Genomic DNA, 14,228 nt, shown 5'->3' on the forward strand with positions numbered 1-14,228 from the left:
ATCAATTCCATTGTGATGTTACTTAGTAATGGGAAATACATTAACCATACATTCATCAGACTGACTTTAACATTAAAACTTGCCAGGAGGCAGAAATCGGATTTTTCTTGTTATGGTTCTAACTATTCCTAACATGCTTAATATTATTTCCAATATTTAAAAATATGATCTAACTACTTCATGTTAAATTAAAAACCTCTCCAGACCTTGTGGAAATGAGGTGGTGGAAGTGAAAGTTTTGGGTTGTGGCTCCAAACAAATCTGTACAACCAAGACCTTGTTGTCCCTGCAGAAGTTAGATGATGGCCAGTGGCATGTAGTATGTTCTAGATGCCTCCAAAGAGGATGCAGTGCTCCTGCCAGGGCAAAATGCTTGCTGACTGAGTTTCATGAATTAATATTAAGCCTATAGCAGTGGCTGGTATCAACCAGAGTTGGTAGCTGAAATTCATACAGACTTTGAGGACTCTTGCCAATGGATATTTTTCATAATTCTGAGTTCTTGGTTTGGTTATTTAGTTTGAAAATGTATTTGGAAATGCTATTTTAAATATGTAGTAGCAATTTAAGCTACACTTGAGAGATTGTAGTGTGTGGTGATAATCCATCTAATTGTACATATGTTTACCCTTGTTTGTGAGAAGGCAGGGAATGGGTAATGTCCTTTTTATGGCTATAGTGTCCATTGATAATACCGATTGTTTGCTGAAACTGAGCAGGGTTAAGGAGAGGAATCCATCAAGTAAATGTTTTATTTGTACAATCTATACTTGCCTCATTTATCATACCTTCATACAGGAATTTCTTTGGTGAATCTGTAAAACTAATACAAAATCTTTAAAATTATCAGTATGAATTTCTTTTCATGGCAGCATGGTAATTGAGAGTCTAGCATAAACTTACAGATATGAGTATGAATTAAAGTCTTAGTTACATGTTTTCTCAACATTCTATTTGCATTCCTAGGTAATATTTCATATCAGCCTTTTGTGTATCTATTTTAGTAGCCACTGTTAAAAACTGACTTCTAGTTAAGACAAGTAAAGATTGCCAGTGTGTAGGCCTGTGATGTAATCCATCTATGTCTTTGGTCCTACTTTTCTTCTCCTTCACATCTTTCCTTGCCTGTTCTGCAAATCTTGTTCTCTAAGTTACTGTTCTGTAATAGGGTGTGGCTAGCAATATGTTCTTTGTCTATGGGAGGAACACTTATGTAACAGAGGTTTGCAATTACATCCTGGAGTAAGAAGGACTATTTCAAAATATGTTTTTATTGATTTCAGAGAGGAAGGGAGAGAGACATAGAAACATCAATGTTGAGAGAGAATCATTGATTGTCTGCCTCCTGCATGGGATGATGCTCAATCCACTGAGCCATCATAGCCGGGCAAGAAGGACTATTTTAGAGAAATGAACAGAGATCTTAGCCAGCAATGAAGTGTGCATAGAAAGAAAACACTTTATATAGAAAGTGGCATTGGAGCTGACAGTGTTTGTAAATTACTCTTGCAAATGTTGCCATGAACTCATTTTCTGGGGGACATTTACATTTTGTGGCCTTCTTTTGGCAAGTCTTTGCCCAGTAATATTGAAAAATGGATCACAATCATATTTTTATTCCTGAACTTTCATCTATTTGCATAGATTTAAGGATTCAGTTGATATTCCCTTGTGAGAGGTAACAAAGTGCACTGTCTTTGCTTTAAAAATAACTGATTGTAATTTTTTACAGGATAATTACCGAAGGAAAAAAGGATTATGACCCTTCACACAGGCAAGACTATGCTGTTTTTTTGAGATTTGACTCTGTAGGAAGTAAGGATGGATTTTTGAGAGATGATAACTCTAAAACCATCAAAAGTAAGTGTGAAATGAATGTAATAATAAATTTATAGTAGTTTAAATTGGTTAAAATTTTGGACATCTATATTTGTAGAGGCAATATAATATAAATATATAACTATTGAATAGAATGAAAATGCATATAATCAAGATATCTTAAAGTGTCTTCTGAGGCATGTAAAGAAAAAAATCAACCTCAGAATCATTTGCATAGTAATCTTCCAACTATAATTTAGGGAAAATTATTGTTTTAAAATAACATTAGATAAACATGATGTTCTAGAGCAGCAATTTTCAACTGGTGTGCCACAGATTTTTAAAACATGCAATACCTGACTATGTAGTCAGGGGCACTGACCATTTATACCTTAGATTGTCAAATAAAAAATGACAACAGCCAATACAACAATAGCTGTTCAGTGAGAATTAATCAAAATTATACCTATTTTTTGTCAGATCAGCAAAAATATATTTTTGGTGTGCTGCAGAATTTTTGTCATTAGTTTATGTGTGTCACGAGGTGAAAAAGGTTGCAAATCACTGATCTATAGTTTAGCTAAAAACAAAAATAAAAAACAACTTGGCTTCTTTTCCTACATAATATTAGTTTGTCTCTTAGAGATTGATATTGTTGTAGAAGACTGAAGAAACCCAAGCGATGCTTAGAGAAATGAAGTTCACAGCTTTATTATGCCGACGGTCTCTTTATTATGCCAAAATCTGAGCAAACCAATATGGTGGAGGCTTTTCCTTTATACCCTTTTGGTGTCTTTGTCCCCCAAATATGGGTTATACTTCTGGACCTTTCACAGGCTTTGCAAAAAGCCCCAGTTGTTGGGGGCTGTGTCATGTGGTTTATGGCCTCTGTAAAATGTGAGCGTTTAGGTAACAGGTCTTGCAAGACCAGTTTGTGGAGAAAGGGGCAATGACTTAATTATAGGTTATCAAGAGTGTACATTAGATTGCTGGCACAGACTCAGATTGCTAGCCCCCTCCCCCCCCCCCCCCGCTAAATATCAGGGTTACATTGGAATTAGCCTTTTAGCCTTCTCATTATGGGAACAAATGACCCATTCCATTTTTACCAGATCCTCAGCTCTCAGAATCCATATACAGTCAAGGAACACCACCTAGAGCTCTGGTAAATAGGATTCAATATTCTGTTATAGGATATTGATAAGTGCATATGCTTTACAGGCAACATGTTGAGATGAATTGCACTTTTTACATTCTTCAGGTAATATTGGATGGGCTGTAGTGAGCAAAAATGGAACAAGACTTGGAGGTCAGCTTAATAAGACAGATCAAAGAGAAAATAAAGATATAGGCAGGTGAGGGATCAAATCCAGAAAGATGAGCCATGGCAAATCAAGAGTACAGTGATAAATTTTGTTGAGCAGGGTTGAATTGTGTTCTTAGGGCAGACATTGATTGCTCTGTTATTATTTATATCATGGTTTATGATATTGAGCTCTGCCTGCTGATCATTGTTATAGTATTTGCTCCAGGATTACAAATTTATTTAGTTTGGAATGGCTAGAGATGGAGATGCTAGGTTTGCCTTAAAGGTAATTTAAAGTCTAGGATTGGCTAATAAGAGCATCAGTGCAGAAATATAAATGCTTTTTTGGGATTCTCTCTCTGCAAAACTGCTCTATCACCCAATTAGAACATCCAATTCATAGTTCCTGCCTTCTTTTTATTATCTCCAAAAGTTCATGTTTCTGTTATTACCCAGCTTATATTCCACTAGAGGCCCGGTGCACGAAATTCATGCACGGGGCGGGGGGGTATGTCATTCCAGCCTACACCCTCTCCAATCTGGGACCCCTTGAGGGATGTCCAACTGCCCGTTTAGGCCCGATCCCAGTGGGATCGGGCCTAAACGGGCAGTCGGACATCCCCCTCACAATCCAGGACTGCTGGCTCCCAACCACTCACCTGCCTGCCTGCCTGATTGCCCCTAACTGCTTCTGCCTGCCTGCCTGATCACCCCCTAACCACTGCCCTGCCAGCCTGATCGATGCCTAACTGCTCCCTTGCCGGCCCTATTGCTCCTAACTGCCCTCCCCTGCTGGCCCAGTCACCCCTAACTATCCTCCTCTGCAGGCCTAATCACCCCCAACTGCCTTCCCCTGCTGGCCTGGTCACCCCTAACAGTCCTCCCCTGCAGGCCTGGTGGTGACCCCTAACTGCCTTCCCCTGCTGGCCTGGTCACCCCTAACTGCCCACCCTTGCAGGCCTGGTTGCCCACAACTGCCCTCCCCTGCAGGTCTGGTCACCCCTAACTGCCCTACCCTGCAGGCCTGGTCCCCCCAACTGTCCTCTCCTGCAGGCCTGGTTCCCCCCAACTGCCCTCCACTGAAGGCCTGGTTGCCCCCAACTGCCCTCCTCTGCCAGCCTGACTGCCCCCCAACTGCCCTCCCTTGCAGGCCTGGTCCCTCCCAACTGCCCTCCCCTGCCAGCCATCTTGTGGTGGCCATCTTGTGTCCACATGGGGGCAGCCATCTTTGACCACGTGGGGGCAGCCAATTTGCATATTACCTCTTTATTATATAGCATTGTCCATTATTTTAGTCACCTTTTCCCATGTACACTTAAATATCTTGGCCCATCTCCCATATTGACTGAGTGGAAAATCTTTAATCTCTGCCTCTTTGTGTGTGCACCTGGGAAGCAACTTGTGATGGAGAAAAAACCATCCTGTGATGTTTCACTTTTTAACTACAATCACTAACCTCAAGTAGGTCCTTTAAGCTGTTTGCCATTCCTGTTGCATTCCTCCATTCATTCACATTCTCACAATTGAGATTGATATTACACACCTCTTTTCACCTCAAACCCTTAATACTTCCTCCTTCATCTTTACTCTAAACTTATAAATACATTAAGTGATCTAGTAGACGTTTTCACTTGGTTATCTACTAGGCATCTCAAACTTAATATGTCCAAAATAGTACTCTTGGCATCTGCATAACCTATCCCCCCTGCATTCTTTCCTGTCTCAAGAAGTGGCAATTTCACCACTTTAGTTGCTCAGCCCAAAATCCTTAGCATCATCATTGATCATGTGTCTAATTTCATATTCTACATTCAATCCATCAGCAAATTTTGTTAACTACCCTCAAAAATATATCTTAGCCCTGGCCAGGTAGCTCAATTGGTTAGAGCATCATCCTGATACCCCAAGGTTGTGGGTTTGATCCTTGGTCAGGGTATATACAAGAAGCAACCAATGAGTGAATAAATGGGTGGAACAACAAATCTCTCTCTCTCTCAAATAAATAAATAAATAAATAAATAATATATATCTTAAATCTGACCATTGCTCACCATCCTTCTCACCAGACATTGGTTCCTTAGGACGTTTGGAACATGCCAAGCAAATTCCTACCTTAGAGTTTTGTCCTTGCTGTTCTATCTGGAAAGCACTTTTATGAGATTGTCTCATGATTTTTTTTCCAGAGTCCCTTTATACATTTGCTCAAATGTCTCCCTATCAGAGATGCCTTTTTGGATTCCCCATATAAAATAGCAGCCCCAAGATAATGTGCTCTGTCTTACCCTTGTAGGGGAGGGAAAAGAATTTTACTTCTACTCTTCTAAATTCTTGATTGAGACCCACTATAATAAAAGATAGATAACAGGAGAAAAACCTACAGAAGTTTAATAACATGTATATTTCTAGCATATGTGGGAGATATCCAGGAAAACTGAGTAACTCTTTGAAATAGCCCAGGACACCACCTTAAATGCCACCTCCAGTTAAAGACAAAAGATACTGGGGGTGAGGAGCCAATTATGGGAGATTTTCAGGCAGACCACAGTAAAAGAGGATAAGGTTATTATGCAGTTTTAGGTCTGTGCTTTCTCCATTGATAAGAGTTCCTTTCTGGTGCAGAGGAAGACACCCTTACAAATGGATATTTCCCTGATAAAAATGTAAAGTCTCTTACAAAAGGATAACTTCTAGGTTTTCAGAGTTTTTCCTGTGTCTGCTGTTTCTAAAATTACCCTTATGCCAAAAAGGCATAGTTGGGGGTGACAAATTCTGCTCCCCTTCACCCTAAGTTACCTTTCTACATAACACTTAATCGCCTCTGAAATGGTATATATTTACTTATTTATTTTATTGTCAATGTTACCTCACTAGAATGCAAAGTCCCTGAGAGCAGGAACATTGTCTATGTCAGTGGTCAGCAAACTCATTAGTCAACAGAGCTGCAAACCTCGGCTCGAGAGCCGCATGTGGCTCGCAAGCTGCAGTTTGTCAACCACTGCTCTATTTTATTCACTAGAAGAGTAATGTTAGGGTTTTTGGGCCCGTGGGGATGTAAAAGAATTCACAAGTGAGAGAAGGGAGAGAGAGACAGAGAGACAGACAGAGAGACAGAGAGAGAGAGAGAGAGAGAGAGAGAGAGAGAGAGAGATCACTTTATTTTCACTGAAAGTAAAGGGCCACTGCATTGCCAGGCAAGGAAGTAAACAATGACCTGCTTCTTTAATGGCTGTTGTTGCTAGCTGACAAGGAAGGGAGGAAGACTTTTGGGCTGAAATTGAGAAGACATCAGGGGGTTGTCTTTGTTAGTTCTTCAGGAGACAGTCCAGACAGGTTTCCTGGGGAGGTGTCTTATCTGTATTTTTCCAAAGTCTGTAAAACATCCTTAGAGCAAAAGTTACAAAGAATTTAAAAAGGGGGGTGGCTTGGGTTTGAATATGAGGGAGTAGAGCCCTTTTACTAACTAGAAACTTTCTAGCCCCCATTGTCCGGGGAGGAGGAGGGGTATGCAAGAATGTAGCCTTGAAAGAAGTTTATCTTTGTCTTGCAGTTTGAACAGAGGGGCTGTTTGAATCAGAGGAGCTGACAATCTTGGGGTTTAATTACCAGGTGCTTCTCATAAATTGTGGAAGGCCACAGCAAAGAAAAAGAAAGGCCTTCTTTTTTCCTCCTAACAAGTACTTGGTGCAGAGAAGGCACTCACTGTTTTTGTTGAAGGAAAAATTGAATGAGCATCAGATCTTTCAGATGACACTTTTTGGACTAAGCAAATACTGTATATTTTGGATTCCCAAAACACTTTTTATGTTAAAAAGCAACTATTGTTTTTACAGATGAACAATTTCAGAAACTGGAATTAGCACTGACAGGCTCAGGACTTCCTGTTCTAATGCAGTTTAATTCAGGAAGCTTTCTTACTTTCCCAACTTGTTCCTTTGGTGAATGTTCAAAGATTTCATTTATTATGGAAAATCGATCCAAATCACTTCCTGTGATGTATCACTTTAGAAAAACTGCAAATTTTAGAGTTCGACCTGAAAGGGGCAATGTTGATGAAGGATGTATGCAGGTAAGATAATCCTTCTATGCTTTCACATACTTCAAATATTCAAAAAGAATTTTTTTGCACCAATGTTTATAAAGTGTGTGTCTTCTGTGGCCTAGTTATAAGTACTTTTGTATTGACACTCACACAGTATCCATAATTATATAAGTTCTTTTCATCTGCCCAGAAAAGCATCTGACACTATAGGAAATATAAAGAAGTGTAAAAAATAGTTACAGTTTCTAAAAAAAATTGTTTTTCTGAGAGAGTATTTATTTCTCTACTGCCCAAGAGGCCAGCCCCTAAATATCCAACAGGGTGTCTTGGCACTCCCCGCTGTGGGAGGATGCAGGAATAGGCCCCGCAGCCCTTGTTTAGACACTGGAACCCAGGAACAAGTGTGAGATGCCGCCATGCCAGCAGCTGCCATAGCAGCAAAAGGCGAAAAGGAAGTGGGAGCCAGGTACTCATCCCAATCCCAGAGATGCTAGGGGGAGTCAATATTCTTTGGGTCACACTGTCAGACTGAAGGCTGGCCAAGCTGGGGTATACACCTGGCAGAAGTGGAAGTCCAATGCCATGGGCAGAAGCTGTAGCCCAAGTACCTGCCCCAGTGCCAGCTAACCCAAGACAAAAGAGAGAGATTGTGGCTGTTTTGCTTCTGAGGTGCCCTGGCTGTGTCCTCCCATGAAGTGAGGGGATATGGGGCAAAACAGCACCATAGTCTGAGTACTTCCTAAAGGGGTGAGTTTCTGAGCCTTTTGCATATCCCTCCTCATCCCCCAACCTCTACCCCAAGCTCTTCAGAAGCAGATATGGAAGGCATCCTGCAGCCACTAGTCAAGGGCATTGTGTGCCTGGGGTGCAGTGAGGGGTGGCAGAATCAGGGGCAGGCTGTTAACAGGATGCCCAGCGTCATCAGATAGGCCAGCAGCGGGTGGGTAGGAGCTGTCTGAGTGCAGGGAAGATGACAGGTCCAGACATAGGCTCAGATGCTTGTAGTTCTGGATCCTCACCAACAGGCCCACAGGGGCCTGTTGCACCCCATCATCTACTTGCTCAGTAGGGCTTGTGGTTCCATGTGGGCTACACCTGCATAGCAGGAGCATAGTGGGGGCATCCGGGACGAAGGCTATGTGGTTCAGAACATCACGTCTGTGGCTGCGCAGACTGTAGACTCCACCTCCAGCCAGGAATGAGCGGGACTCATGGTGAACAGAAGGCAGATACCTCGTGGTGGTGATAGGAGCCTGGGACAAACAAAATCTGCACTGCTCTGGAGTCTCCTCCGAGGGCAGCCAGGTGGCTTGAGCAGCAGCGCTGCCTCCATCCCTCCATCATTCCAGAAGGTAAGCATTTTTTGAATGCACTAAGGAAGTGTAAGACATACACTGTTAAGTAGGGTTTAGGAAGAATGCAAAATAGTGTGTTAAAAAGAGATCCGTAACAAGGTGATGATATAGAAACTCAGAGGGCAGTGTGTTTTCTCCCAACCAGGTAGAAAGGTCTTCGTATAATAGTAGCATATGAGCCAGACCTTCAAGGTTCAGTAGAATTTTCAACTTTGAAACTTAACTGGCCCTAGCCTGGTACTGCTGGTGCAGAGCAGAAAAGTTGAATACCAAGGCATATATATGTGTGAGTACCAGGCCAGCTTGTGGATGTCAGGGGCTTCTTTTCTCTTTCTTACGACTGTCTGTACTCAGATAACTCTTTCCCAGATCCTCTAAACCAGGAGTTGGCTGACTATAGTCCTCAGGCCGAATCTGGCCTGTTGCCTATTCTTTTAGGTAAACTATTATTGGTATACTAGAGGCCCAATACACGAATATTCATGCAAGAATGGGCCTTCCTTCCCCTGGCTGCCGGCACCGCCTTTGCTCTGGCCCGGAGCCACCTTTCCGCCTTCCCACACTGCCCAGAGGCCCGGAGTGGCTGGAGTGGTGCGGAACGCCTGTGTCGGCACCTGCGTATGCAAATTAACCTTCCATCTTTGTTGAGTTAATTTGCATACTCACTCCTGATTGGCTGGTGGGCATTGCGAAGGTACGGTCAATTTGCATCTTTCTCTTTTATTTGTGTAGATACCCACTCTTCTACTGTCTGTGGCTGCTTTTTAAAATCAAGTTCAGTTTTTCTAATTTTTCTTTTGTCAGTTGTGCTTTTAGTATCATCTCTAGGTAGTCATAGAATATCTAAGGTCATTAATATTTGTTCCTACATTTTTGTCTTAAAAATTCGAGTTCATTAAATGAATTATCCATTTTGAGTTTACATGGTTTTATTTAGACATCCAGATTCATTCCTTTACATATTGATGTCCAGTTATCCTAGAATCTTGGCACACTTATTAAAAAATAAATTGACTGTGAATGTAAGAGTTTATTTCTTACCTCAAAATTATATTTTACTTATTTGTTTATCCTTATGCCAGTGCTATAATGTACATACTGGTTAATATTGTAGTGATTTTTAAAATTGAAAAATTTGAGTCATTGAAGTTTGCTCTTTTTAAGAAATATTTTCAACCAATCAGGGACCCTTTGACACTTATATGAATTTTAGAATAAATTTGAAATTTCTGTAAAAACAAATAAAGAAAAAACAACCACCCTTAAAACAAAAAAACAGCAACAAAATAGCAGCTGGGGTTTTTGATAGGAATTGTATTGAATCTATAAATCTATTTGGGAGTGTAGCCATTTTAATAATATTAAATCTTACAATTCATGAAAATTGGATATATTTCCATTTATTTGTCTTTTAAAATTTCTTTTAATGGTGTTTTCTAGTTTTCAGTGTACAGGTCTTGTAATTCTTCTAAGTCAGTGGTCGGCAAACTCATTAGTCACCGGAGCGGCAAACGGTGGCTGCGGTTTGCCGACCACTGTTCTAAGTAATTATTTCTAAGTATTCTATTATTTCTGATTCTATGTAAATGAAATTGTATTCTTAATGTTTAATTAATTAAAAATTAGGTTAAAAATACTTAATTTAAATTTAATATTTTATGTGTAAGTGAGACCATAGGCTATTTATCTTTCTTTGACTTATTTCACTTAGAATAATGCCCTCAAAGTCCACCCATGTTGTCACAAATGGCCAGATTTCCTTCTTTTTATGGCTGAATAATATTCCATTCTTTTATGGCTGAATAATATTCCTCTTTTTTAAAATTCATGTTGGTGGACACTTAGGTTGTTTTCATGTGTTGGCAATTACAAATCATGCTTTGGTGAGCATGGGGGTGGATATGTTTTCTTGAATTCATGTTTTTTTCTTTTTTTATATTTTTATTGATTTCACAGAGGAAGGGAGAGGAAGAGAGAGATAGAAACATCAATGATTAGAGAGAACTGTTGATTGGCTGCCTCCTGCATGTCCCCTACTGCACAACCTGGGCATGTGTCCTGACCAGGAATCGAAACATAACTTCCTGGTTCATAGGTTGATGCTCAACCAATGAGCAACACTGGCCAGGCATGTTTTTATTTTCTTTAGATAAATACTCAGAATTGGAATTCCTGGACCATATGGTAGTTATATTTTTAATTTTTTTGAGAAACTTCCAAACTGTTTTACATAATGGCTGTACCAGTTTTCATTCTCAGCCATAGTGTACAAAGGTTCCCTTTTCTCTACATCCTTGCCAACACTAGTTACTTCTTTTTTGATAGTAGACATTCTAATAGGTGTAAGGTGATATCTCATTGTGTCTTTGAGTTACATTTCCCTGATGATTAGTGTCTTTGAGTACCTTTTCATGTACCTGTTGTCTTCTTTGGAAAAATGTCTATTCAGATCCCCTGCCCATTTTTAAATGGAATTGTTTTTTTGTTTTTTTTACTATTGAGTTGTGTGAGTTCTTTATTTATTTTGGATATTGGTCTCTTATCAGATATATGATTTATAATTATTTTCTCCCATTCACTAGGTTGCCTTTTTCTTTTGTTGATGGTTTCCTTTGCTGTATAGAAGCTTTTTAATTTGATGTAGTCCTACCGTTTTATTTTTACTTTTGTTGTCTTTGCTTTTGGTGTCTTCTTTTAATTTTTTGCACATGTTTTCCTTTAGTCCTTTGAACATATTTATAATAGTCAACTTACTATCTTTGTCACTAAGTCCACCAGTTTTTATTTATTGCATTTTTCCTATGTACTGGCCATATTTTCCTATTTCTCTGGGTGTACTATAATTTTTTGTTGTAAACTAAGCATTTTACATGATATAATTTGACAATTCTGGAAATCAGACAGCCCCCCATGACCTATTTTCCTTGCTATTTGTTGTTATTTTCTAGTGTCTTTCTTGGCTAATTCTATTAAGGTTGTTTTCTTTGTTGTGTACAACCAATCAGATATCAGCATAGTTAATTTGGAAGTTAGCTAATGACTGGAGAGAGATTCTCTTAAATTCTTTGTATCAATAAGTCTCATAGTTTTTGCCAAGAGCCTTTGTGTAAGTGTGTTGAGTGGGGAATTTTTTTAATGTTTTGTCATTCTTCTTTGTAGAGGTTCTCAAAGTCAGCTAGAGGTGAGAAATTAGAGCTTCCTTAAAATTTCCTGGGCAGATACAGTGTCCTCTGCATGTGTGTAGCATTCTAGCTTCCCAGGAATATGTCAGTTTTTCAAATACCTTGTGAATAATTCATTTTGCATTCCCCTCCCCTCCCCTTTTCCCCTTTTTTCTTTTTCCTCTGTCCCTCTCCCTCCCTTCCTCCCTCCCTCCCTCCCTCCCTCCCTTCCTTCCTTCCTGCCTTCCTTCCTGCCTTCCTTCCTTCTTCCTTCCTTTTTTTATTCTGTCTGTCTGTCCCTTTCTTGTGTTTGTTTAGCCCAGGGGTGGGCAAACTTTTTGACTCGAGGGCCACAATGGGTTCTTAAACTGGACCGGAGGGCCGGAACAAAAGCATGGATGGAGTGTTTGTGTGAACTAATATAAATTCAAAGTAAAGGAGCGGAGGGGAGACCAAGAGAACCGGATAGAACAGCCGGATCTGGCCCGCGGGCTGTAGTTTGCCCACAGCTGGTTTAGCCTCTTATTAGCTTTAAACTAGAGTCCTGGTGCACGAAATTCATGCACAGGGCAAGGGGGGGGGGGGCGTCTCTCAGCCCGGCCTGCACCCTCTCCAATCCGGGACCCCTCAGAGGATGTCAGACATGCCTCTCACAATCCGGGACCACTGGCTCCTAACTGCTTGCTTGCCTGCCTGATCACCCCTAACCCCTCTGCCTGCCTGCCTGATCACCTCTAACCACTTCTGCCTGCCTGATCCCCCCTAACCACCTCTGCCTGCCTGCCTGATTGTTCCTAACTGCTCCCCTACTGGCCTGATCACCCCTAACTGCCTCTGCCTCTGCCCTGCACCCAGAACCCAGGATTCTCTCCTCTGGCTGGTCACAGGCACCTGGGACCTGGGCTTCCCTCCCTCCGGCCGGCCTCAGGCACCCAGGACCCAGGCTGGCTTTGCCGGGCCGGCCGCAGCCACAGGGAACCATGGGCAGGTGGCTTCACCTGGGCTGCAGGTGCTGGTGCCTGGGACCATGGGGTGGGCAGCTTGTCCCTCTCCCGGGCCATAGCCACAGGCACTGGCACCTGAGACCGCAGGGCAGGTGGCTTCTCCCTATCCCGGGCTGCAGCTGTAGCCACAGCCGCTGGCGCCCAGGACGGCCGGTGGGCAGCTTTGCCCAGGTCCAGCTTTGTCAAGAAGGATGTCCGGATGGTTGTCTGGAAGACATCTGGTCTGATTAGCATATTACCCTTTCATTAGTATAGATGGTAATGCTACTCAGATTGCTGTGATGTTCAACAATTACCACTTATTTTTTTGGAGGGGAGCAAAACTTTTGGGAGTGAGTTGTTCACACAGAGTGAGCTCTGAGTTGGGTCAGTTAAAGGTATGCCCTCATAATAGACTTTTCAGCCACCTTCCAGATAGGACAGATAGAGACAGTTCTCTGGGCATGGGTTTTTGAGAACTCCAGAACTATTTTTTCCCCTCTGTGGCTGCTAGGCTGGTTGTTTTTTACAGCTGCCACAGTTGCAAGGCTGTTGTTTTCTGAGAAGAGCACAGAACTAGGAATAGGGGAATGGGATTACAGGAAGTAAAATGCCACAAAATCTTTTATTCTTTTTTTAAAACATTTTTTATTGATTTCAGAGAGGAAGGGAGAGGGGAGAGAGAGATAGAAACATCAATGATGAGAGGGAATCATTGATCGGCTGCCTCCTGCACACCCCCTACTGGAGATCGAGCCCGCAACCTGGGCAAGTGCCCTTAACCAAAATTGAACCTGGGACCCTTCAGTCTGTAGGTCGATGCTGTATCCACTGAGCCAAACCAGCCAGGGAAAAACCTTTTATTCTTTCAGATATTCAGCCATTTCATTCTTAAATAAATACTCATTGGGATTTTGCAAACTTTTAGTTAATCCTATCTAATAAAGAGGGAATATGCTAATTGACCATCACTCAGTCACAAAGATGGCTGCACCCACAGCTGAGGCCAAGTTCCCATAAGGAGCCTTAATGAGAAATCAGAAGGGACCTGAGGCACCCTCCCCAACCCGGCAGGGCTTGACAGGGGACCTCAGGCTGTGCCCCCCACCTGCCAGGGCTTGACAGGAGACCTCAGACCGTGTCCCTCACCCACTAGGGCTTGAGAGGGGACCTGAGGCTGCGCTGCGGGCCGCCCCCCCCCCAGTGCTGGGCCGGAGGACCTGAGGCTGCTCCCCTGTCCTGGTGCTGGGCTGGGGGACCTGAGGCTGCGCCCCACCCCCGCCTGGCGGAGCTTGACGGGGGACCTCAGGCCATGCCCCCCACCCAGCAGGGCTTGAAAGGGGATCTCAGGTTATGTTCCCTACCTGGCAGGGCTTGATGGAGGACCTCAAGGCACGCCCCCTGCCCTGGTCTGGGCTGGTGGACCTCAGGCCACACCCCCCATCCTGGCACTGGGCCAGGGGACCCGAGGCTATCCCCCCTGCCTGGCAGGGCTTGACAAGGGTGGGACTGGCTGGGTCTGGATCTAGCCCAATGCGGGGGGCACCGGGTCTGGGTCTCATGCGA

General features: G+C 42.5%; 1 protein-coding gene across 1 annotated transcript in view; it reads left to right on the plus strand.

The window, feature by feature from the left end:
* The window catches only part of CFAP47 (cilia and flagella associated protein 47), a gene marked incomplete at both ends in the record, with an annotated part of 517,322 nt that overhangs the window by 39,561 nt on the left and 463,533 nt on the right, over window positions 1–14,228 (plus strand). The window contains 3 exons of the mRNA XM_080652339.1: window positions 1,733–1,860; window positions 6,955–7,190; window positions 11,678–11,699. Coding sequence (XP_080508465.1) covers window positions 1,733–1,860; window positions 6,955–7,190; window positions 11,678–11,699 — 386 coding nt within the window. The remainder of the gene's footprint in view (window positions 1–1,732; window positions 1,861–6,954; window positions 7,191–11,677; window positions 11,700–14,228) is intronic.

This window comes from Plecotus auritus (assembly GCF_963455305.1).
Source record: "Plecotus auritus genome assembly, chromosome: X".
NCBI lineage: Eukaryota > Metazoa > Chordata > Mammalia > Chiroptera > Vespertilionidae > Plecotus > Plecotus auritus.